The sequence below is a fragment of the Trachypithecus francoisi genome, unplaced genomic scaffold, assembly GCF_009764315.1.
Source record: "Trachypithecus francoisi isolate TF-2019V2 unplaced genomic scaffold, Tfra_2.0 Lachesis_group9, whole genome shotgun sequence".
In the NCBI taxonomy this organism is placed as follows: domain Eukaryota; kingdom Metazoa; phylum Chordata; class Mammalia; order Primates; family Cercopithecidae; genus Trachypithecus; species Trachypithecus francoisi.
Genome location: NW_022681474.1, coordinates 14423670 through 14449967, shown reverse-complemented (window position 1 = coordinate 14449967; position 26298 = coordinate 14423670). Strand labels below are relative to the sequence as shown.

Sequence of the window (26298 nt, the reverse complement as noted above, 5' to 3'; positions counted from 1 at the left end):
ATGTTGTAGCATGTGTCAAATTCTCCTTCCTTTTTAAGGTTGAATAATATTTCCTTGTACGCATACACCACACTTGGCTCATCTGTTGTCTGCCTAGGTTCACTTGGGTTGCTTCCACCTTTGGGCTGTTGTAACTGATGCTGCTATGAACATGGTTTATAGATATTGCTGAAGACCTGGTCTCAGTTCTTCTTGGTATATACCCAGAAGTGGAACTGCTGAACCATACAATAGTTCTATTTTTAATTTCTGGAGGAACTGCCATACTGTTTTCCACAGCTGCTGCATCGTTTTACTCTCCCACCAGCAGTGCACATGGGTCTGGTTTCTCCATATGCTCACCAACAGTAACTGTTTTCTATTTTTTTTTTTGAGAGTAGCCACCCTAATGGGTGTGAGATGCTATCTTGTTGTGGCTTTGGTGTGCATTTTCCTAGTGATGGTCTTGTTGAGCATATCGTGCTCAACTGCTGTTTGTATACCTTCTTTAGAGAAATGTCTATTCAAGTTTTTCCACACTTTTTAACTGGAGTGGTTTTTTTGCTTGGTTTGTTTTTTGGGTTTTTTTTGGGTATTGAGTTGTAAGAGTCCTTTACAGATTCTCGATATTAGCCCCTTAACAGATACGTGATTTGCAAATCTTGCTCCCATTTCCTGGGTTGTGTTCTCACTCTGCTCATTCTGTTGATTGTGTCCTTTGATGAACAGAAGCTTTTAATTTTGATGTCCAGTTTATCCTCTTTGTTTTCTGCATATACTTTTGGTGTCGTAGCCAAGAAATAATTGACACATCCAATGTCATGAGGCTTTTCCGTTAACAATCTACAGTTTTATCTCTTACATTTATGTCATTGATCCACTTTGAGTTAAATAATTTTAAATATTTTTTAAAGGCAGGAACATGACGTTGGCAAAAATGTCAATGTCATAAAAACAAAAAAGACTTTGGAAATCTTCCCATTTAAGGCAAGCTGAAGAAATGACAACAAAATACAAAACCTGATGCTAGGGTGAGCCCTGCACTCAAGGTGGGAACTGTAGGGATGTTACTGGAGTAATGGGAAGAATTGGAAAGAGGCTATAGATTAAATATTGGATCAATATTAAAATAATTGAAACTGATAACTGTTCTGTGAGTAAGTAAGATAATATCCCTATTCTCAGGAAATCCACCTTTAAATACTTAGGAATAAAGGGGCCTTGATGTATTTAACTTACCCTCAAATGGCTCAGGAAAAAACTGTATGTGCATATTGGGTAAGATGGGGTGGGCAGCGCAAATTATAAAGCAGATGGAACATAATATTAACAAGCAATGAACCTGGGTGTTAAAAATATTCTTTATACTGTTTTCATTCTTACAAGTTTACTATAATTTTGAAATTATTTTGAAAAAACTTTTACACATGCTCATAAACATCAAATCTAGAATTGTTTTTCAAGTCTTTCTAGTCTTACTCAAAAAGGGAAAGTTGCTCCACGTTAGTCAAGACTTCAGTGACGGAAACCAAGTTGGACCATTTCAGCAAGTGAAGATTGAGGTAGGAGGTGCCTGAGGAACTGGCAGGTGGGGTGGAGGTGCAGCCCAGTGACAGGGAGGGCCTGGAAGCAAAGCCCAGAAGACCCTCAGGAGTCCCCTTGTCACCTTACTTCTCTGCTCTGTGCACACTTCTGTGCAAATGGATCAGCTCTCTGTGCTCATTCCACCTAGGAGAATGCTGCAGCCCCACGGTCATTAGACTTCCTCTGTCAGACGGCTGCCCATCCCCAAGCTACTGGGCCTGGGGCGTGGGCTTGGTCACCCAGAGGTGGGAGGCTGTGCCCTCCATGAGGCCAGCAGTCTCACATCTCAAAAGCCAAGAAGAGAGCACACACCCTCTCCTCTCCAGCATGGGCTGTGCAGAGTGATGCCTCCAGAGAGGGCATGTGGAAGGGATGGGGAAAACCTGCACACGTGACCCAGCTAAGTGCGAGGTCACTGTCAGCGGTGATGAGCAGGGGGGCTTTGATGTGATGCCATGGGAAGGGCGCTCATCTCTGAGGCCTTTCTCCAAAATGCCTGTGATCCGTGTCTACCCATGAACAATGTTAGACAAGTCCCAACCAAAGGGTAGCCTACAAAACACCTCACCAGTCCCCTCAAAACCGTCAAGGTCAGCAAAACAGGGACATTTCTAAGAGACTGTCACAGCCCATAGGAGCCCAAGGAGACGTGATGGCCAATTGTCATGTGGAATCCTGGATAGGATCCTGGGACAGGAAAGGGATTTTAGGGGGAAATGAGGAAGCCTGAGTAAAGGATAGATTTAAATCATCTCAGTGTTGGCTCACTAATTCTAACTAATGTTGGATGTGCGCACATTCTGAGACTGGGTTGTATTGTAGGGCAATGTGGGAGCTCTACTTCTGCTCAATTTTTCTTAAATCTGAAACTCCTAAAAAGTGTAGTTTTAACTTTTTTATTTTAATTAACACATAATTGTACAACTCATAGGGTACATAGTGATGTTTCGATACATATAACGCGTAGTGAGCAGATCAGGGTATTAGATCAGGAACGTGCATCATTTCTTTGGAAATGTTTGGTATCTTCCTCCGAGCTATTTGAATAATAAATTACTGTTAGTTATAGTCATCCTGCAGTGGTACAGAACATTGGAACTTCTTCCTCCCATCCAGCTGTGATTTTGTTTCCTTTAACAAATCTCTCCCCATCCCTCCCTTCCCAGCCTCCACTATGCCCTGTTATACTTTGTACTTCTATGAAATCAACTTTCTTAAGCTTCCACATATGAGTGAGAACGTGTAGTATTTAATTTTCTATTCCTGGCTTATTTCCCTTTACTTAATGTACTGTGCTTCCATCCATCTTGTTGCAGATGATAGGATTTCATTCTCTCTTGTGGCTGAATCCTATTCAGTGTTACATACCACACCTTCCATATCCATTCATCTGCTGTTGTACTCCTGGGTGGATTCATATCTTGGCTATTGTGAATCGGGCGTAGTAAACAGAGGAGTGCAGATGTCTCTCCAGTACACTGATGATTTCCTTTCCTTTGGATAAACACCCAGTAGTGGGATTGTTGGATCACATGGTAGTTCTGTTGGTAGTTTGGTATGTGTGTGTGTATGTGGTGGGGCGGTGGGGGTGGGGAGGGTTGTTTTGTTTTGTTTTTGAGACAGTCTCACTCTGTAACCCAGGCTGCAGTACAGTGGCACGATCTCGGCTCACTGCAACCTCCGCCTCCCCGGTTCAAGCGATTCTCCTGCCTCAGCCTCCTGAGTAGCTGGGACTACAGGCGTGTGTCACTATGCCCAGCTATTTTTTGTGTTTTTTTAATAGAGATGGGGTTTCACCATATAGGCCAGGCTAGTCTCCAACTCCTCACCTTGTGATCAGCCTGCTTCGGCTTCCCAAGGGTGTGTGTGTTTTAAGGAGCCTTCATACTGCTCTCCATGGTGGCTGTATTAGTTTACATTCCTACCAGCAGTGTGTAAGAGTCCCCCTTTCTCTGTATCCTCACCAGCATTTGATATTTTTTGTCATTTTGATAATGGTCATCTTAATTGGAGTGAGGTGATATCTCATTGTGGTTTTGACTTCCACCTCCCAAGTAACAATAAGTATAAGCAGCTGAGCAGTCTTTGTTGCCGCTCTGCCTGTGGAGTAGCCGTTTTTTTATTTCTTTACTTTCCTAATAATCTTGCTTTCACTTGAAAAAAAAAAAAAAGACTTCCACTTCTCTGATGATTTGTGATGTTGAGCAATTTTCATGTATTTTCTGGCCATTTATGTCTTTTGAGAAATGTCTGTTTGGATCATTTGCCCATTTTTAAATCAGTTTTTTGTTTGTTTTTTTGCTGTTGAGATGTTTGAGTTCCTTATATATCCTGAATATTAATCCCCTGTCTGGTGAGTAGTTTGCAAATGTATTCTTTTATTCTGTAGGTGGTTTTTTCACTGTGTTTTCTTTGCTGTGCAGAAGCTTTTAAGTTATATATAATCCTATTTGCTTGTTTTTGCTTTTGTGGCCTGTGCTTTTGAGGTCTTATTCAGAAAGTATTTTTTTAAAAACCAAGGAGTTCCCAAAAAAGATTTTTTTTTAATTCAATGCGAAAGAATGTCATGAAAACCTTATGAATGGACATAAAGTGATAAAAAACTTATCCCAGTCTTTGCCACAGAAATATTGATGCACTTTTTTCTTTTTCTTTTTTTCTTTTTTTTTTAAGACGGAGTATCACTCTGTCACCCAGGCTGGAGTGCAGTGGCATGATCACAGTTGACTGTGACATCTGCCTCAAGTGATCCTCTCACCTCAACCTTCCCAGTAGTTGGGACTACAGGTGCACACCACCACACCTTGCTGATTTTTGCATTTTTTGTAGAGATGGGGTCTCACTACATTGCCTAGGCTGGTCTCAAACTCCTGGGCTCAAGTGAACTTCCTGCCTCAGCCTCCCAAAGTGCTAAGGTTACATGCTTGAGCCACTGCATCTAGCATATTGATGCATGTGATTAGGATCTTAGGAAGCAGGGGTCTGTGCTCGGGATTAGTATTCAGAAATTGAGCACTTCTGAAACTTGAAACCCATCTGGCCTTGGAAGAAGATGGAAGAGGGCAGTTTGGGCTGCAAGATCGGCTCAGTCCATGCCTCCAAATGGTGTCTTTTATGGGAAGAAAACACAGAGCTCTCTCCTCCCCGAGGGAGAGAAAAGGGAAAAGGAAGGACAGAAGAGTCTGGATTGGAGGAAGTTACATTTATAATTTTATAAATGAAAAAAGTACACAAAGTATGCCTTGGTACTTCATTTGTTCAATGCGGTTAGATTAGATGAAAACATTCCTCTGTTTTCTTTTGTTGCCCATTTTTAGGGTGATTGGTATCTGTTTCTGGACTGCCATTATCAAGATCTGCTTGCCCTTAGCCTTTTGTAGTGGCCACCGTGGGCCGTCTCTTGTGGTCATCTGTAGGTTTCGTTAGGGCTTGAGTCCCGGGAGGACCTCCTGTGGAAATAATAGTGCATTTGTTTTTGGTTTTGTTTGTGGTTTTGGATGTGTGAACATGCCTTTTTATTTTTAAGCACTGTTGTTGTTCCTTGTGATTTTAATACTCTTATGTGCTCCACTGGTTGCAAAGGAAATGGCAAGATATTAAAATCCCAACTTTGACAGTAACGCTTGCCTCATCCTCTGTGCGCCTTAGCTGCCAGGAAGCTGCAGACTAGACTCAGTCACAGCCTGTTAATTATTCTAAAGTTTTTGAGTATTTAATTTCCCCTCTATCTTTGGGGATTTTTCAAAGCTTATTTTTCAGATGGTCTTATTATACTGGGTGTTTTAAATGCTTCAAATTAATTTTGGAAGAAGGTGTAGTTTAAAATCTTAAGTAAAAGTTTTGGTTGTTTTTTCAGTGGCACATGCATAAATGCCATCCTCAAACTGCGAGTGTGACTGTGCTGCAGCTCAGCTTTCCATGACCGGGTTACCCTATGTCCTGTCTGCTCCCCTTGAAATGCCACAGAGTTGGCACTGAGGACAGCACCAGCTCCATCTGTATCTGGTCTGTCAAGCCAGTTTTTGAGACTGAAGGTGCAGAGGGTGCTGGACCCTTCGGGTCATGAGTGACCATCAGGCCAGTGCTGAGCAGTGGCGTGGGCGGGCAGGGTGGGCTTCTGGTGGGTGCTCTGCTGACATCTGCATCAGGCGCCCCACGTTGGGGCATTGGTCAGGGGCTCCGGCTGCCCTGCTCTGAAGCAGTCGTCTTTCTGGCGGGAGCAGTGCTGCCATCTGCTGGCGCACTTCTGTTGGGGCAGAGCGTGGTATTTGTTTCTTAGTGGTTGTGACGTCTCCGGAGCTGGTGTGCTGACGGATGCTCTGCCAGCCCGCGGGTGCTGCCAGGGGGTGGTGGTCCTGGGCAGAGGGCAGGTGTGCTCATCCCCCTTTGCATGGCTCAGACAAGGCTCCTTGCTCCTTGGTGAGAATCTCAGTTGGATGAAGAAAGAGTCCCTTCTGTAGCTTTGTGGGGAAGGATTAGCGAGAAGTTCAACCATGGCTCTCCTTAGACAAATGATGAAAAACCTGGTTATCTCAGCAGCACCTTCCTGCCCGTTCCCAGGAGGCCAGGCGTGTGATGCTGGGAGGCACGAGTGAAGAATGAAGACCTCACAGACCTGTCGTGACAGCCATGCCCCACTCAGGGTTGCACGGCGCCATCGGGGCTTCAGCCTTCTGAGATGTTGCTTCCAGCAAAACAGGTTGCTAAGTTCGAGTCCATCTGAGGGCAGTTCAAGGACAGGGCAAGTTAGAGGCTAGTAGCAAGTCCCCTCATGTCAACTCTCTCTCTTTGCTTTTCTAGCAAAAGTTTAACTTCAAGTCCACTTGACAGCATAGGATGAAAAGACAGTTTATTCCCCACAAGTCCAAGATTCATACTGGAGTTGAGAAGAAATAAGGGGTGAGACAGAGGCCAGGCTGGAAAAGTTTATTCAGACACTCGGTTACATTGTAGCCTTGATGTGAAAGTAGGTGCACTGTTTAAAACTGACTTTCACCTGGTAATGGTTCCTGGAGCCAATTTGGGCAGCAGTAATGCACGTTGGAGGCAGCAAGAAAAGTGGCACAAAGTTCCAGATCTGGAGCTGACGGGTTTCCTCAGCCCTGAGTTGTCTAAAGCTGACTTTGCAGCGTGACCTGAGTGGAAGGTGCCCTCACAGAAGGTGAGCTCTGCTGGACGCCAGCCTCAGCACGATGGCTCTGGGAAGATGAGAGTCTTCTTACAGCATCACTTGGTCCTTTTGCTGGCTCAGTCACACTTCCCGCGGGAGAGGGCCAGCCTGGCTGAGCCTGTATTCCTCCCTCCCTCATGGAGTCCTCCTGCTCTGCTCTGGCTCCCGGAGTCCACAGACCTCTGCATCTCCCTCCAGCAGCCCTGCTCTCGTGTGCCAGGCAACACCTTGGTTTTAACCTTACAACCTGGTTCTAACCGAGAAGTGTTAATAATCACCGCTACTCATAACTCATCGAAAACAAGCACTTCAGATCCATAGCTCATTGAATTTGCCCAAACCTGGTGGTACCTGCCTGTGATCCCCAGTCTGAGAAAGTCGGCACCGAGCAGCACAGTTTGACCCGGGTCTTAACTCAGCCCACTGTGTAACTATGGAGAACACTGCTTTTGAGAACAACCAAGATCACCTGGTTTGATTTCTGTGAGTTCTTTGCACATGGAGGGAATCAGCCTTTTGATGTGTCTGTTACAGATACATCTGCTGGTTCTTTAGGAAGACATCTCTTCTGCCTTTAGATAGAGGGTACCTTTTTTCCTTTCTTGGCTGTGTGGATATTGTTCCCCTTGGCGTAGAAGAAGGAATTCCTGTGTGGCACTTGCTAGCAGGATATGTAGCTTTTTCATCCAGGACCGTCCTGAGTGATTTAGCATCCTGTGCCTGTTTAAGGACACCTTTTTCACATGAACCAGAGAGGGAATTCTTGAAGATCTTCTGTGTTTTCAACACTTCAGACAAGGTTATCAGCTGAGATTCTGTCTTGCTTCCTTTCCGGAGGCTGAGGGTCAATATGGGGGCAGAGGCCGGAGAGCGAGGCGCTGGCCAGCACACACCTGCCCGGAGCCTCACCTGTCTGGTTTTCCTGCACGCCCCCTAAGTGGGTGAGCACAGGCCAAGGTAAAACCCACAGGGATGGAGATAAGGAAGATCTGGGAATGCTGCAGAGCCTGGGCCCTCCCTGGCGGAGCCCTGGGGCATTTGCCCTTCGCTTTTGTAACTCAAGAGCCTTGTTTCCTGAGTGACCCCCTTACCCTGTCTGCAGTCATCCCTATAGCAACAGCTCCCAGAGCTGCCTTGTGCACCTGACTCCGGCCAGCGACAGGATCTCGAACGTCCTGAAGTAGAGATGACTGAGGACTCTGAAGTAGAGATGACTGAGGACTGGCGCAGAAACGGAGATGGTGTGTGTCCCAAACAGCCCTCGGTTTTGGCTGAGTTTCACTGCCTGGCTGGTCATCTGGCTTTTGTAGTGCTGAGGTGGGGGCATCTGACCTTCCTCTCGTTCGTTCTTTCTCCTCACCATCTTCAGGTGCCCCTTTCTCGACGCTGCCCCAGCCTGAATGGCTTGGCTTCTCTACTTCTGTCTTCATCTGGAGCAGATAGCCCCTATCTGGAACCCACAGTTCGCTGGCTTTGACTCCACTTGGCCGCTCCGATCAGGGCATGTGTGCAGGCCTCCTGGCACGGCAGGAGGGAGTCAGCAGCATTGTCCTGGCATGGCCACGTCCTGCCGATGTCCCAAGTGTGCGCGTGCTGCCTCTGGCTGTGAGCTGCTCCGTGGTCAGTGTCTAAAGGAGCACGTTTGTGTTGCACCACAAATTCTAGGTATTCTCTCATGGCAAGTCCTGAATTAGCAACCTGGGTCCTAAAAGTTCTTTAGTTTCGTGCAGTTGTGTGTGAAAGCAGCCAGTAAGGCATTTTTGGAGGTTAGCATCATTAAGCCTGTCGGCATAGTCCATAAGAGCTTGAATCGTGTGGGCTCTTCGGCAGTCCTCATCAGCTGCTGGCATCAAGGTTTCCCTTTGAGACAGACACCGCAGAGTTAAGGGTTCTCATCTGATCTGAAATGGCTCTAGTGAGTCCTCCTCCCTCATCAGACTCCTGCTGACGCACACAGGCGCCCTCCCCAGCGTCTCCTCTCCCGTCTCCTGCAGAAGAGAAAGTGCTGCCAGCCTTCCCTATTCCGCCACAGATGATCCTCCCCGGCACAGGCTGCTCCTGTCTGCAGCAACCAGAGAAGTCACGCCAGGCTGGGTGCAAGGAAATTGTCCTGTGGCCTCAGCCACTGAAGAGCCAGAGGAGATGGTGCCCCTGACTGCAGACAGCCCTAGGTCCAGCAGGAGCAGTGCAGCCGGTCAAGGCCCTGTCAAGCCCTTCGCGCTGCTCCCTGGTTTATTGACACCACATGTCTGGCACATGCAGGATGTCAGGCCGGTGCCACCTTCCACACTGCTGGGTGCCTCCCCCTGTGGGGGCAGGAACACCCCCATGCCCGGAGGTGTGTGTACCCTCCGCGGCCACCCTCATGCCACGCAGAGGGCTGCGCTGGACTGGCCCCTCAGGGCCCCGTGGCACTCAGCTTTCTTTCTTGGTACCTCCTGCCCCTTCCCTACCCTTCATCCTCCTTCCTTGGCACATCTGTCAGTTACAGAGGAAGACTGCTGTGCCGAGTGCCTGAGAGTGGGTCCCTGGTGTGTGTCAAATCTCAGTGAGGGCTGGTCATGGTAATCTCAGCACTTTCGGAGGCTGAAAGACAGGAGGATCACCTGAGACCAGGAGCTTGAGACCAGCCTGAGCAACACAGTGAGATCTCCTCTCTACAAAAACGTAAAAGTTAGCCAGATGTGGTAGTACCCACCTGTAGCCCCAGCAACTCAGGAGGCTGAGGTAGAAGGATTGTTTGAGGCCAGGAGGTCAAGACTGCGATGAGCCATGATTGTGCCACTGTGCCCCAGCTTGTGTGACAGAGTGAGACCCTGTCTCTTTAAAAAACAAAAAACACGTCCGTAGGGGATGGTAAGCAGGGTGTCTCAGGAGCCAGCAGGCCCCCTGCCCGCAGCCTGTCCCCAGGTGGGAGGCAGGTCCTCTGATCCGCTGTCTTCAAGCCTTCAAGCACTTTCTCCTTTGCTTTATTTTGTTTAAATAAAAATTGCCCCGCCGGGCGCGGTGGCTCAAGCCTGTAATCCCAGCACTTTGGGAGGCCGAGATGGGCAGACCACGAGATCAGGAGATCGAGACCATCCTGGCTAACACGGTGAAACCCCGTCTCTACTAAAAATACAAAAACTAGCCGGGCGACGTGGCGGCACCTGTAGTCCCAGCTACTCGGGAGGCTGAGGCAGGAGAATGGTGTGAACCCGGGAGGCGGAGCTTGCAGTGAGCTGAGATCTGGCCACTGCACTCCAGCCCGGGCGACAGAGCGAGTCTCCGCCTCAAAAAAAAAAAAAAAAAAAATTGCCCCTTAGGTGAATGAAGAGTGTCATGGTCTACTAGGCACTTGGTAAAAATGCAAAACCAGTAGTATAAGGCCTCAAAATACGGAAATAATGCACCTGGGAGGACCGTTAGCGAAGCTCTGGTTGTGACCCGCTGCGATTTCCTTGGCAGTTCTTAAGATTAAATTATCATTACGTATTCTTTGAAGTAAAAGAGTTTAATTTCTGAGTACTTTTGCCATCAGGGCCCAGCAATTCTCTCTGCTCCTTTGGCCGTGATGCACGTGCTGTCTTGGGAGTGCTCTCGGCCACAGCACACCTAGCCCTGCCTTCGGTGCCCGCACCTTCTTGGGAGGGCTCTCGCCTGCTGCACACCTAGCCCTGCCTTCCACCCACAGGACAGCCATCGGTGCTTCAGGACCAGGCGACACTGTCATGGGTGACCCACAGCTCTTTCAAGGATGCTCTGTAATCCGTGTTCTTTTCCTTTTCTGAAAATGCTAAGTGGACTTTAAGTCAGAGTCATTTTTCCAGTTATTTTGCAGGTTTGAGAGATGTGGCTTCATCTGTCTTCTCTGTGGCCCTTACTTTGGGTACAGTTTCCTCTGCTGCTGGGTGGTTCTTTTTGCAACTTCTGTCTTTGCCATTGGATGATGCTCAGAATCAACTTTCCCGGACAGCTGCCGGGCTTGTGACCTCGTGTGAATTGGTGAAGGGGAAAACTGGACAGAAAACACATCTAGGAATATTTTAGGAACATTTTCTCTTTCTGTTTACAGAGTTCGCTTAGTGGAAAGAGGATCCCCTCATAGCCTGCCCCTGATGGAATCGGGAAAGGTAAGTATTATAGGAAGAAGCCTGCATTTCTCTATCAGTTTGCTTCTGAGTGTAGGAGCTTTGAAGTTTTCAGAAATGTCTTTTTTAGAATGTTTTTTCCTAACTTGAAAGTAACATATCCATGAGTATAGAAACTCAAAATAACAGTGTTTTAAACACGTTAGACTTTTTTCCTCAGGTAAAAGTTAGGAAATAGGCATCTCCTGCTCCATGAAGTCAGCACAGGCCCTGATGCCTTTGGCCTCTTTCTGCATGTTGGAGCCCAATTCCCAGGGGCACCTGAGGAGCTGAGGCGGCTGCTGCTGCTCCAGCCATCATTTCCGCGTTCCAGCCAGCAGGAGGAGAAAAAGAAAAGAACAAAGCATGCAGACCATAGGGAAGGTTCCCAAGCTGTCCTACACTGAAATTCCATTGATCAGAACATGGTCACATGGCCACACGTAGCTAAAGGTTGGAAACTATTGAGATATAAATTCTGAATATATATAGGCCTACCTAAAAATCAGGGTATCTGTTACTATGGAAGTAGAAAAGAATGGTTATCAAGAGACAACTAGTAGTTTCTGCCACAGTGGCTGTTTTTTGTTTTGTTTTGTTTTGTTTTTTCCTAGCATTAAAGGGCAAGAAACATATTTAAACCTAAAACATATTTAAACCTTTTTTTTTTTTTTTTTCCCTTTTTGGCCCCAGTTGTCAGATTCCTTCTCCGCTGACATAATTCTAAAAGCATCTCATGTTGCTTCTGGACCTATTATAAAATTGCCTGCATGGCTGCAACTTAGAATTCTTTACAGAGTTGGTTCCAACAGTAGGAATGTGCTCACCATGCATCTTAACAGTCTGGCAGACCATAGTCGGCAGCAGAGACCAGAGCCCTGAAATCTCACTTCCAACTTAAGTGAGATTTAACAGTATGACTATTCCAAGACGTTCTGTGTTTTTACCATAAAATGTTTTGCCTTTATCTCAATCATAAATGTTAGATGAGCTGATCTGAGACAGGCTATATTCAGGATTTCCAGAATAAACTTTTGATTCCTTATATAAGTGGTATCAGTGGAATGTGAGATATTTCTAAGCTAAACTTTAAGAAGGAAATTCTGGCCAGACCCAGTGTCTCATGCCTGTAATCCCAGCACTTTGTGGGGCTGAGACTGGAGGGTTGCTTAAGGCTACAGTAAGCTGTGATCATGCCACTCCAGCCTGGATGACAGAGCTAGACTATGTCTCAAAAAAAAAAAGAAAGAAAAATGCTTAATACTGACATCCATCACAGTAAAAGATGTTTACCTGCAGGAAAAGATTCCCCAGTATCTTGAGTTGAAAATTCGGTGGAGATGAGCTGGAGATCCACATGGATGTTCTAATTAAAACCCGCAGACTTCACTAGCAGTTGACACAGAATCTTTCCCTTCTGGCACCACCAAAGCAGCTCCCTACTCTGTCGTCTTGCCAAGAGCATTTTGGGTTATCTTCGAGTCCATGCTTACCCCTGAAAATGTCACTCTGTGACTCCCTTCCTTCAGCGATGACTGCAAGCATCACCCTCCATCCATGCGTGTGCCATGATGTGAGATGTAATATTGAATCTACGTAAATATCTTAAATAACTTCATTGAAACAACTGAAAATTCCCATTTTGCAAGGGTCAGGCTCTGTTAAACGTTACATCATTTACCATGTTTTTTTTTCCAAAAATTGTTTTCATGATTTTCAATAGATTTCTTTTAGCTTTATTGAGGTATGACAATCAAAATGTTTAATTTTAAGGTCACCATAACAGCATACAATATTGTAACAGCTACAGTGAGAATGTGATTGTCATGCTGTGATTGTCTAATGGGTCATAACTTTGTGGCATATAATTTTGATTTAATTGCTTTCTAAACAGAATGGAGACCAAGAGACATGGCATATGAAAGGAAATTACATAAAGACGAAATTGAGGTTGGCTTGTGTGTAGCCTCTCCCTGTATTCCTTCCATTGACAAGAGACTTTTCCTCTCCCAAATAGATACTTCCAGGGGTTCGGATTATAATTGCCAACCCAGAAACAAAAGGACCGCTGGGGGACTCACACCTTGGAGAGGTGAGTTGAGTGTCCTCCGAGATCCAGGTTACTTTTCTGTGATGTATCCTCGGCTTGCCTTGACACCGTCAGAACTGCTCACACGATTGCCAGGGAAATAGCGTGAGGTGAGCTTTGTGGCTCAGATGAGTCCATGAAAGCTCACAATTACAAAATGGCACTTCCTTAGGGAACCATAATAGATTCTCCTCAAATAATTCAGAAAATATTTAAACACATAATGTGTACGGACTGAGTTTCTTTATTTCTTAGTTCTTGAGTTTGCTTCCTATGTTCCTGCTTTTATTACTGAGAAGTCCTTCACCAGGAAAATGGCAGAGGCCTCCACAGGGAGTAATGTGCAAACAACACCATCAGGACACAGTAGCCAAGAGATCATGTGTTTATTTCAGATCAGAAGGCAAACAGTGGAACTTGACACCTTTGCCTCATTTTGTTCAGGATGAACCCACCCTGGCTGGCTCTTAACTCCCTGCCACTGTGCCCTTCCGCGCCCTTCCGCGCTGCTGGCAGGATGCAGCTGGAGAAGGCTGCCTCGTGTAGCTGTCTGGCCTTGGTCTCCATTCTTGACACCTCATCTCAAGCAGGCCCTGGCACTGCTGGGCGTCCCCAGTCTGAGAGGCCACGTGTCTCATGCGTCCTCCTCCTGCCCCATTCTTCTCTCTGGCGATGAACTTGCTGCTTCTACAGGGAAGCAGAGGGCACTGGAGAAGAGCGTGTCTGGAGCCAGCCTCCTCCCACGGAGGCAGCACACATGCCCTCCCTCCGCTTACCCCAGGCCTGCCGTGCCACTGGACCAAGCCCCGTGTCCAGCCAAGGACACCCTCGCTCCCCTTGTCACCTGTGCTGTCTCATTAGGTGCCCGCATTCCTGAATGGCTCCCAGCATCACATGTGGGAGACGTGCTAAGAACTGGCATCTTCTTATGAACAGCACCAGCCCTCCTCCCCAGCCCCGGCTGCATCCCCGGCCACATCTCGGGCACATGCAGGAACACGTTTCTACACGTACGTGGGTGAACGCCTGGCGAATGAGCAAGCCTTCACTGGTTCTCAGGTCCCACCTTGCTTTGCTTCTTGGGCTTTGCTTTTTTTTTTTTTTTTTTTTTTGCCCCTCACTTGGCCTCTCTCAGTCACATGAAAGATCAGAATTGTGAAGATGAAATTCTGTGCTGCTCTCACTTAGGAGTTTCCTTTAAATGCATTCCTAGAAACAAGCTGGAAGCAGAGCCTGCTTCTCCAGCACCTGGAGGGGGTCCTCACAGGTACTGCCCGAGACGTGCGCTAGGCCAAGGTCAGAATTCTCTTCCCTCTGAGGGTGGCCAGAACTGGCGAAATTTCCAGGATGACTTTCTTATTGGGAATGTGTGTTTTTTCGGCTTTATGAGATTAATTGAGAAAGTTGTATAAATTAAGGAATGCACTGTGATGCTTTGATGTATATACATATTTTGAAACAGTTACCACGACCGAGTTAGTTCTATTATCCGTCACCTCACATTTTGCGTGTGTGTGATGCGAACATTTAGGATCTATTCTGTTATCAAATTTCAAGTAAATAATACAGTATTATTAACTGTAGTCACCACACTACATTTTCTCCCCAGAACCTGTTCGCCCTCTAACTGAAGGTTGGCACCTTTGCCCGTCATCTCCCCCTTGCCACTCTGAAGCCCCTGGTAACCACTGTTTACCCCCCGCTTCTGTGAACTCAGCTTTTGAGATTCCACATGAGTGAGGTAGTGCAGTATTTGTCATCTGTTCTGGCTTCTCACTCAGTGTAACGTCTTCCAGGTTCATCCATGCTGTTGCACATGGCAGGATTTCCTCCTTTTTTATGACTGAGTAATACTCAGTTGCCTTAATGAGAATTTTCTTTGTGTTAAGGAACAGAGGACAGCTGTCGTTTCCCTGATCTGATGGTGCACTCTCTTTTTCTCAGTTTCACTTTTTCATTTGTGAGGCACTGCTCTGGGGACGTGGGTGCAATACTGAACTCGTTTCTGACTTCCCGGAACTTGACCACTTTTCATTGTCAGTAAAATAATGGAAACAGCCAAGCCCAGAATGTCTCCACAGCCAACACTCCAGAGCCCAAAAGGCCTCCTCTCCTGACCCTTGCTGTGTGGGCACAGCTGCATGCAGCTGCGTGGGCATCTGGGGAACTTACCTGGTTTTGCTTTTATCCAGCCCTGTCCATGGTTCTACGTAATCCACGTGGCTATGGCTTTGACTCACCCTATCAGTCTTTGCTTACCTATTTCCCCAAATGTCAGACATCAGGCATTTTTGTTGCCGTTTTTTGGTGTTTTGTGCCTTCATCCCTTAGGTTTGGTTTTTTGATGTATGGTTTTCTTGCATTGTGTGTCCAGAAGAATGCTCACCAGGTGAAGTGAGAAAACGAATCTCAAAGCTTTTCAACATTGTTCTTGCTCTTTAGAAACAATCGTTTGGAAAAGCGAAGGAATCTAGTGTGACTTTGTTCATTTGATGTGTGTATTTTTAAAAGCTATTTGTTAAATCTTCATCTAATCTGCTTTAATAAGTTCCCCATAGGTGGATGGCTTGATTGGTTGCTTGGCCACAAACTTGGTAGACTGCCTTTATTTCAGTACCCTCTGTGCGTGTCTCCAGAAACCTGAATGAGATTAACATCTTGGTTATTCAGTCCAAGGAAACTTTTAATATCACTGAATATAACTTATTGAATTGTCAAAGTAGTTGTAGCCTCATTTCCCTGGAGATAAAATAATGTCACCCACAGTGAAATTTCCCTCCATTTGCAGATTTGGGTTCACAGTGCCCACAATGCCAGCGGTTATTTTACTATTTACGGAGATGAATCCCTCCAGTCGGATCACTTCAACTCAAGACTAAGTTTTGGAGACACCCAGACCATCTGGGCACGCACAGGCTACTTGGGGTTCCTGCGGAGAACTGAGCTCACAGATGCAAATGGAGGTGAGAGTCCAGGCTGGCTGGTCCCCCACACAGATGGGCAGAGAAGTTAGGCTCCCCTAGATACAGAAGCTACTCCCAAGGTTTATGGCAGCCAAACCCAGGAGGAAACGTGTGCTGGCTGCAACCTAGTGCGAAAAGAGCCGAGTTTCAGAGAAGAGAGGAAGGCAAAATGCAAATGTGTCCAACAAGCTGCGCCGCACATCACATACCCTGTCCAGTCCCGAGAACCAAGTGTGGACTGAAAATCGGGGAGGGGTGCAGCTGCTGAGCACGGGCTGCAGTGTCGCCCACAGCAAAGTGCCCAACGTCTCAGCCCACAGAGTCTCCTCAGCAAGCCTGAAGGCTGCCTGCTCCCACGGGGTCCGTCCGAGACAGAAGCTGGCCCAGTGGCTGCAGGAACGTGCACGCTGCTGCTTCTAGGACTGGATCTGCCCCTGTCTGGGAAGAGGAGGCCGTGAAGCTCTTGGGCCCTGGTGGCTGGCCGTCTCTGCCCATGCGTTCATCAGAGTGCAGGGCCTGGTGCTGCTGATGCTGGTGCCTAGTGTGGACAGCGTTGCCTCTGCCCCATCAGAGGACAGCGGGGTGAGGCCAGGTGTATTTCATGACACGGAGGAGTAAAAGTGCACTTGCATAGTTAATTCTTTGCTTATTCCGGAATCCTTTCTCACCTCCTTAGTGCTGCTAAAAATAGAGGCAGGACTTGGCTGTTTCACAGCAATGGCAGTTGAGGTTCCTGGTGAGATCTTGCCTGACCAAAACCCCGGGGAGATGAGTTTCTAGACATCAGCAAGGCTTCCTTACATGCCTCTCTCACATACCTGCGATGGCCTGGCCCAAAGGGCTACGTTTAGGAATCATACAAAAATATCCCGGCATGACATTTGCATTGTGGGAAATTGTAGACTAGTGTGAGGGTGCTGTCTGAGGTTCCTGGAAGATGCAAAAGCTGGTGGCAATTTATAATCCTAGAGAAAGGCCAGGAAAGCCACTTCCCGCTGAGTGCTGGGAGCAGGGTTACCCTGAAGGACGTGTCCCTGCCCCTGGAGAAGAGGCGAAGCTGCTGTAGGGGCAGAGGCCGAGTCAGGGTCTCCATCTTTCTTTGTCTGACTTAAATTAGAAAATACTTATCTCTGATACTATTTTATATGTCAATCATGCCTTTCAAATTTTCCCTAATATGCTTACTACCTTATAAAAATATAGGACATTTCCTTATTAAGGAAAGATAGGACCTGACCACTGGTTGTCTTTGTCATTATTCCGAGGTTTGCATGAAGGATAGAAATAAATTTCATGGGCCGGGCGCGGTGGCTCAAGCCTGTAATCCCAGCACTTTGGGAGGCCGAGACGGCGGATCACGAGGTCAGGAGATCGAGACCATCCTGGCTAACACGGTGAAACCCCGTCTCTACTAAAAAAAATACAAAAAAATTAGCCGGGCGAGATGGCGGGCGCCTGTAGTCCCAGCTACTCTGGAGGCTGAGGCAGGAGAATGGCGTAAACCCGGGAGGCGGAGCCACTGGTTGTCTTTGTCATTATTCCGAGGTTTGCATGAAGGATAGAAATAAATTTCATGGCTCTGTGAGCTAAGGAAACCTTCGTGAACATGACCAGGAGCTACGCATTCTTTTCCCACTTAGACACAGGATTAATAGCGCAGAGGAGCACGTGTGGGTTGGAGTCAGGGAGCTGGTCTGTGACTGCGCTGCATCCTGTGTGACCTTGGGCAGATGAGGCCTCAGCCGGTGGGTCCATGGGACTCAGACCACGGGGTGCTCACTTCGCCCCTCAGTTGCTCCCGGTGAACATGTGATCAGGCAGTTGACTGGATATCGAAGCTGAGCCAAGAAAGGCCTTCTCCCAAAGCACAAGTGTAGAGGGAGCATGGCGGCTCTGCAGCCAGCTGTGGGGCACCGACACACAAGCCGGGCACTTGCCAAGGAGCTCCCTGGCAGAAGAAGCAAACTGTCCCTGGATCCATGAGGCCCTTCCTTTGGGTCCCTGTCTCACTTGTGGGTAGTTTTTAATCTTTTTTCAGAAAAGAAGGAAAGTGACTTGAGCAGCATTATGGGGAAGCTCACACAGGCTTTCGTTCCTCCACAGAGCGCCATGATGCCCTCTACGTGGTCGGGGCACTGGACGAAGCCATGGAGCTGCGGGGCATGCGGTACCACCCGATCGACATTGAGACTTCCGTCATCAGAGCCCATAAAAGCGTTACGGAATGGTAAGTCGTGAGCTTGCAGCTTGTACCCAAATCAGGAGCCGAGTTTGTGAAGCACTGAGGATGTGGAGGGCAGGGCAGCAGAGGAGAGTTTTGCTAAGGTAGGGAAGGGAGTGCAATTCAGCATTTGACTATAAACCTTTATCTTTTGGGGTTAAAGTAACAAAAGAACACTCCACATGTAGAGTTAATGTACCATATATTATCTGAAAACGATAGACTTCTATTGCCATGAAAACTACTTGATAAGGTTTTCCAGGAAGCCAAATTGTTTGGTTTTTAATTTACAAAAGCATGATGTAGGAAAAAAATGAACCTCACACATATGTAGGCACAGAAAATACTTTTATGACTGTTGACTTGGGAGCTGTAAGTAACATGAGACATGGGAAAACTTCCGGTGAGAAGGAGAAGCAGCGTTTGTCCAGACCCCAGAAGAGACTTCCAAAGGAAGAACTGCTTGAGTTAAACCAAGGCGTCGCACCTGCTGCCTGGGGCAGACTCTGCTCTGGGCCAGGTGAGGACTTGGAGGCTGGGACTTTGTCTTTCTCTCTGGCCCGTTTAATCTGTCGTGACGTGCTGAGTCTGTCCATGGTGCCGCCGGCGATACAGCAGCATTTCCTTCTGATGTGTGGGAGTGGATTGGATGCTGGAGTGCCGTGAGTTAAGTCAGCCAGGGCCGGGGAGTGTCACAGGCTTGTTCAGTGCCTTTATATTTGCAGTTAGGCTGAAAAGTGACTCAATACCATTGACTTCAGACTTGTTCATTCCCTTGATAACAGACAGGGTGCTAACTGAGGGCGCCTGGTGACACTGGTCTCGTCTCAGGTCAGAGACCCTGAGGCAGGTGCATTCTCCTCTCTCATGAACAGCTTTCTGGGCTGAAAGGATGGGTTCTGAGATTGTTCCTTCCTCCTCCTAGCTGGCTGAGGTGCAGTAAAGGCTGGTACTTACTGCCATTCGCTGAATTTGAACATGGAGGACTTGGCAGAATTCACAAGATCCAGTTTGCTTGCCTGTCAGTGATCCTGTGGTTCAGATTGGCTAAGCCCCTACTCTCAAACGAAATTCCTTAAATTGTTGATTTCCTTGACAGTTCTCTCCTTGAGTATACAGAGAAGACAGAAACTCTAGGAAGACTCTGGCACTGAAACTCGACCGGGGCCTACCTTATTTTCCATCTAAATAGCTACGAATATCAGTTAACAGCCCCTCCGTTTTTTTATTTTTAAGACAACAATTCTAATTGGCTTGTATTACCTCCCTCAGGCATTTCTGTCTGGTTTGCCGCTAAAAGGTGTGCCTCGAGGGCCTCGCTGGTGCCCTCTGTGGCTTCTAGACCATGGTGCTGGGCCTTGTTCTGAAAGTGTCGCTGCTATTACCCGCCATGTGGCCACCGAACTGGGTCTGTCCCTCACCTGGTCAGGGGCTCACATGCCCCTTGCCCACACGGTGTCCTTTGAGTGGACTTTTGAATGTTTGAGATGGTCCAGATACAAACTGCTTTGCTCCACCGCCTGTCTCCCAGCCTCCCTGCACTGCCCTTCCGGCCGCCGCGGGCTGCTCCATGCTGGGAAGCGCGCTTGTGTCACGCAGCGTTGCAGAACGGGACTCTCCGTGTTGCCAAATTCAAGCCAAACTTTCTCATTTCTCATCAGTTGTTCTCAGCATAGAGTAGCGTGCACAGCTCCTGGAAAGGCTCTGAGAGTCGCTGGCACCGCCCCGTAGGTCCCTGGCAGCCCAGAGGAGATAGCAGATCAAGCACACCCTCGGCCAGCTCTGTTGCCTCCGGAGAGCCAAGCTGATTCGGATACTCCAGGACTATTCCATACATTCCAAATGCCATAATAAAAGTATACCAAATGTTCCTGAGATGTGTGTGTCTGATATCACAGATACACAGTGTGGGCTCACATGGGCATCACCAGGAGCAGTATGACAGGAATTCAGCACCAGCACGTCTTCTCAGAAACAGTTCTTAGCATGCTCCATAGGCGTGCGGCAGTCACAAAGCAAAATCCAGGAGAACTATTGAGAATTTCCAGGAAAATTCTCCAATTTTCCCTGTCAATTTAACATAGATTGGCCATACTGAATAAAATATGTGTTTTTCCTGATTGATTTACTCTCACACTTAGAACAATAGTGAGTTTCCCAAAATACCTCCTGCCTCAAGCTGCGATAGAACGCGTTAGGCGCATGAAAGCAGATACCAGCAGCCCTGGAGCCTGGTCTCCATCCAGCCCCCTCTGCCTGGGAACCTTCTGGCCGCCTCAGCCAAGCAGACCTCAAGTACCAGGCTCTGTGAATATCGGGGCCCTTAAACAGCTGGTTCCAAAAGCCAGCCCTATATCCTTTAAAATGGAAAGCACTGGGTTTTTGCTTCCGCCAGTTGGGTAGACTACATACTCTGGTGCCCGTCCTGCCGAAAGATGACTCGATTCCAAATAAAACATTTCTGAGTGAATCTTCCACATTCCAGACGACTTACCCCTGCACATGGGTTAGCCACGGCTGTATGGCAGCCGGGCCTTGCTCCGTGCTTTAGACAGAGTTGTTACAATGTCCCCACATCTGCATGCCAGGGGCTGGCTCAGCTGGGGCGAGCAGCTCGGCTGGGCCCGGGACTGGTGGCTCCTCTCCATGTGTTTCTTATCCTCTGGACCCAAGGGCCAGCCCAGGTGTGTCCCCGTCCTTGCAATGACACAGGCACGCCAGGAAGAGCCCCCACATGCAGCCCTTCTGGGGCCTCCGCCGGCATTCCCCTCCCTAACACAGGCTGACCAGGTTCCATGCTGAGCACAAGCCCCAGGACTGGGAAACACACCTCCCACTCAGGCGCACCACACAGACAGAGAGGGGTAGACACCCACGCCCTAGGCCTCGGCACGCACGCCTCTCAGCCGCAGAGCTGGGGTCTGGAAGCAGGAGGCACAGGGCTGCCTTGAGGGCAGAGGCTGGTGGCACACTGCACTCGGCAGTGGGGGCATTGATCCTCCAGGCAGCAGCAAAGAGGCAGCACTGGAACACAGATGCCACTAGCCAGGTGGAGTGACCCTGGGATATCTAGCGAAATGGGAACTCAGGAAGATGGTGAAACCCTCACAGAAGCCACCGAGAGAGAAGGCTGGTAGGAAACACCGATCCATGCTGTCGCCAGGAAATCTGTGTGGGGAACGATTAGTGGGCGGCAGACGGAGGACATGAAGAGGCCAGAGGAGACTGTCGGGAGTGCTCAGGCAGGTTGGAGACAGCCAAGTGGAACTTTGAAAAGAAACCACGGCTATTAAACAAAGCATTAATAAACGTGTAATGTTGGCTTTCTTTTCTGTCTTTTAGTGCTGTGTTTACCTGGACAAATTTGTTGGTGGTTGTGGTTGAGCTGGATGGGTCGGAGCAAGAAGCCTTGGACCTGGTTCCCTTGGTGACCAACGTGGTCCTGGAGGAACACTACCTGATCGTCGGAGTGGTGGTCGTGGTGGACATCGGCGTCATCCCCATCAACTCCCGTGGGGAGAAGCAGCGCATGCACCTGCGAGACGGGTTTTTGGCAGACCAGCTAGACCCCATCTATGTGGCCTACAACATGTAGTCTCGTCTCTTGGCTTCCATGGACTTTTCTAGAGATGTAGACATTGTTCTCCGTGTCCACTGAAGCGTGCAGACACAGGGCAACACTCACCAGAATGCAGCCTTTTGTGGTGAGAGTGGAGGAGGAAGAAGAGGAGGAAGAGGACTTCTCACAGCAGCCACGATCGGCATGGGGGTGAAATGTGAATTTACCACTGAATTTCGCTCAGAAGGACTTTGGATTACTGCCTTCAGTTCGTTGGAAAAGCCCATTTCAAAAACTTTCTTTTCTTTTCTTTCTTTTTTAATTATTGGATAATAAGTGCTTTCTTCGTAAATGTGGTATTTTGTTAAGCCGAAATAGCAATTAAAAAAATATCCTGCCCTCCAGATGGGTTCTTTTAAACAATTTATGTAGTGTGACAAAGAATTGTTTTCTCTGTTTTAATGTGTCATGAAATCTTAATGACATGGATCTGTTACTAATTTAAGCCATTGCTAGATCTCATCCTTTTAGGGAAGTTTGAGGTACGAGAAAACCTTCCAAATAGCACCTTCCAATTAGATTATAGCAGCTTTCTTTGTCAGAAATGTGCTGAAGAAACAAAGGCTGATATATGGCCTTTGAAGTTAGTGTAGAATGAGAAGAAATTATAAATAAGGTGTATTTCGGCAATTATCTTGCAAATATCTTTGTACTAAACTAAAAAGATAAAATAAGTTAACTTCCTCAATATGTAATTATGTACAAAACGTTTAATTTATTTTGATCTCTTTAGAACTATAAAAGAGAAAAACATTCAAGAATATTAAAGTCTTGTAATGTTTGCTAATATAAAAAAGTGTTGTATTATCTTGCGTGGATAGTATCACAACAAATATATATATATGAAATATAAATTCACTAATGAACAAAGGAGATTTTAAAGTTTAAGACGCAGAACTTGTCACTTGCATGGTGTGCCCCCCGTACTCACATCCACTCTGCTGTGGCCAGCAGTCACAGACCGCAGGAGCCCTGTCTAAAAGTTTCTTCTAGAACCAGAGACCAGCAAGTGAAATTACTGCCATCTCAAGGATGGTGAAAGAATTCAAAGCTCAGTGTGCACTATTTTTTTCTTTGCTGTGGGACAACAGTGAATGTGTTTATGCCAGCGTGTGCTGATGATACTGAGGGGCTTTAGGTTGGCAAATAGCACTGTTTTCTTAGCTGCAAGAATTTGTTGCACAATGTTTTTCATCATTTTTGTTAGTGTCATCTTTTGTTGGTCCTTGCTGTGGAAAGGAATGCGATTCTGTGGTCATTTGCACTGGGTTGCATTGATTCCCCCCGATGGCCAATGTGGAGTGGACAAAGTGTCCGGAACTCACATCGGTGATCGTCCCCTCGTCTTAAGACTCAGCCAGCTCTGTGTGAGCCTCTGGGGCTCCCTCACTCGGTGAGCACAGTTCCCCGGGGGTTCATGCCAGAGCTCTGGCTGAAGCAAGAAGTCCTCCAGCTGCGTCGTTTGCCACCTGTGGATGAGTGCGCCCCAGTTTCTGCCCTGGCAGCTCCTGGCCACACCTTCTCAGAGCTCACCTGTGCACTTCTAAATTGAATTGGCCCACGGAGTCCAACCAAGAAGGAGCATCTGCACTCCGAGAAAGATGTGTTCTGTACCTGCCCCATGTGACCCTGCAGTGGCTCTCGGTGCTAGATATGCATGACTAAGATTGATGCTGGGCAAAATTTAGATTAACTTTCATTATGTTATGGGCAGTGTCTTTGTCTGCCTTTGCTATATGCAGTCAGCAGTAAGCCTTTTGCTAAAAGAGTTTTGTTTGACTTCTGAGATCCAAGGCTGATTGTTGTAAAAAAAAAAAGTGGCACATTTAAAAAAATTTGCATATGTGGTGCATCCTTCCATCTCCACAAACCATTTGATTCTTGAGATATTGTTTGGCCTCATTGCTGTGTGTGAATATTTCTCCACATGCTTCAGATACACATTCCTAGCCTCTGCTTCCTAAGGGGGGACCCACCACACATCGGGGGAAAAAGACACTTTCCTATACTCACCCCCCTTGTCTGAAGGGAAGTAGGTTTGGGGCTTCAGGTCAGACACTGACTGTGAAACATGAGCTGCAGTGTGCAGGACAGCTTTGAGGTCCAGCTGAAGTCAGGAAGCAAAACAAATTTAGATGTCACTTCAAACATAATTTTAACTGTCACCAAATCAACTCTATGTTCGAGGAGTGTGGACGCTGCAATGTAGTTGCGAGGGCAGTTAGCAGCCGTCTCTTCTGCATCCTGTCAACTCTGATTGTTAGAGTTTAGGCTCAAAAGAGTTGGTGGACTGAGATCAAAGTCTGGTTGTGCAAGAAGGAGGAAAGGAGACAGTACCACCAGTTTCAGCAATAAAGAAGGGTCATTCCGTATTCGAAATTGTACTGTAGATAAATCATTCATGAGAATGTAAAAAATGTTTGTCTTGTGACCTTGTGCTTTTGAAGTCAGACAAAACCGTGTAATCAACTTGCACAAAAAGAGGGTACACAATGAACATATAAACACAGACCTAATCAAACAGGAGCAGATTCCTCATGGTGCTTGTTTATTATATATATTTAATCCTGCTTGACACTTTACCCAAGGGAGATGGTCCCTTTTATCAGTTGAATGTTAGCAGCGTTATTTCAGAGTGTGGTGACTGGTTAGAGAAATTCATGTACTCAACCAATCACAGTTTCAAACAAAATTTTTATGTGCAAAGGACAGCAACCTTCTTGTATGTTAAACCACCAGTACGCTTTGTACATCTGTGATAACGCCTGTTTTATATTCAAATGAACAAATAAAAGCTTTTATTTTTGTTGCTCTGAAAATAGCAGTTTCTTAATTGGTCCCCTGGAAAGATGTCTGGGACAGCTTTAATCCCAGGAAGGAAGTGACTCCTACAGGCAAATGTGTCTGACTCTGTTTACAGAATTTGTTGCATTACTTAGTACAGATAATCATACTTTGAACAATGTTTAAATTTTGATGGGGGCATTTATTGCTAAAAATAATTCCTATGGCAACAAATGTTTTGTGAAATGTTTTTCTTTTTAATTCTTTTAAATATATCGAAATATATTTGTTCACATTTGCTGTAAGTGTACAGATTATTGGTAATTTGGGGACAAACAGCGTGAGTCCTGCTTTATGTCAGCTGTGTCGCAGGGTCACAAGTGTGTCAAGGAGTAGGAGTACTTGACTGTTCCACCCCAAATTGTCTTCATCCATTTGACAACCAAAAGCTGCGTCTTTTGCCCAAGATCTTAGAATTCTTATGGCTTTGTCTTTGGGAAAGCAGTAGCAGGTCAACTGCCCTTCAGACTAGTGGTTCCATGAAGATAAATGTTGGTTCACAAGAAAATCGGTGGAACTAGGGCCGGGCGTGGTGGCTCACGACTGTAATCCCAACACTTTGGGAGGCCGATGCGGGCGGGTCACAAGGTCAGGAGATGGAGACCATCCTGGCTAACTCGGTGAAATCCCCTCTCTACTAAAAATACAAAAAATTAGCTGGGCATGGTGGTGGGCACCTGTAGTCTCGGCCACTCGGGGTGTTGAGGCAGGAGAATGGCGTGAACCCCGGAGGCGGAGGTTGCAGTGAGCTGAGATCGCACCACTGCACTCCAGCCTGGGCGACAGAGCGAGACTCCACCTCGAAAAAAAAAAAAAAATCAATGGAACTAAAATTTTCACACAGAGCACCAGGTGTAATCTGAGTGCCTTTGTGTTCAAATTTCACTTGCCTTCCCTGACCCCTAACTTTCATTCAGGACAATCCCACGCTGACTGAGAATGAGGCTTTGGGTGTGTGAAAGTGAACAGCTGGTGTGAGACCTGCAGGGCTGCACTGGATGAAGCAGACGATAGCAAGGGAGAGATGCTTCTCCACAGGCTGCCGCTTCTCAGATGGCAGCCCTTACCATGGCCCGTCAAGTACAAACCAGGTAACCAGGAGAACTGCTTCCGGGGAGCCCTCACCATGGCCCGTCAAGTACAAACCAGGTAACCAGGAGAACTACTCCCGTGGGGCCCTCACCATGGCCCGTCAAGTACAAACCAGGTAACCAGGGGAACTCCCGTGGGGTCCTTCTTTGGACTGTGCATGCGTTCCAGCACCGGTGTGTGAGTGTAGGATTTGCTACTGTGAAGCTGTGCTCTGCGTTCTCCATGGCCCCTCGCACAAGGCTGGGTTCTTGGGACGCAACCAAGAGCAGTTTTGTTGGCTGGCCGGTCCCTGTTTTGTCTTGTGAATCCTCCACGAAACATCTTGGTGCACTCACAATGGTCTGTCCGCCTGGACAGAAGCAGTCACACTGCTTCTCAGTGGAGATCGCTTAGCAAAAGGGTTCATTTCCTCACTGCTGTGTTTGCTGGGATGCTCAGCTCTGTGCTGTCTCAGTAGAACTTGCCATTCATGATCCCTACTGACATACTAAACGTTTCTTTCTACGAGATTCCAGAAAGTCATGCGGAGATCCCATACAACCTATCCTGTAATCCCTGGGTTTTCTTAGTAGAATGAGAGCGTCGGCTGGTGTCATTGTCATGTCCCTCTGGCAAAACATACTGCAGG

The 26298-nt window shown here is 47.2% G+C and overlaps 1 protein-coding gene across 2 annotated transcripts in view; it reads left to right on the top strand.

Annotated features, from left to right (window-relative positions):
* DIP2C (disco interacting protein 2 homolog C) overlaps window positions 1-24553 on the top strand; it is a 153322-nt gene extending 128769 nt beyond the window's left edge. For both annotated transcript variants that reach the window (XM_033209870.1, XM_033209869.1), the window contains 5 exons: window positions 10788-10845; window positions 12860-12934; window positions 15720-15894; window positions 17998-18121; window positions 21458-24553. In XM_033209870.1, the coding sequence (XP_033065761.1) occupies window positions 10788-10845; window positions 12860-12934; window positions 15720-15894; window positions 17998-18121; window positions 21458-21710 (685 nt within the window). In that variant the 3' untranslated portion in view covers window positions 21711-24553. The remainder of the gene's footprint in view (window positions 1-10787; window positions 10846-12859; window positions 12935-15719; window positions 15895-17997; window positions 18122-21457) is intronic.
* Window positions 24554-26298: the final 1745 nt, after the last annotated feature.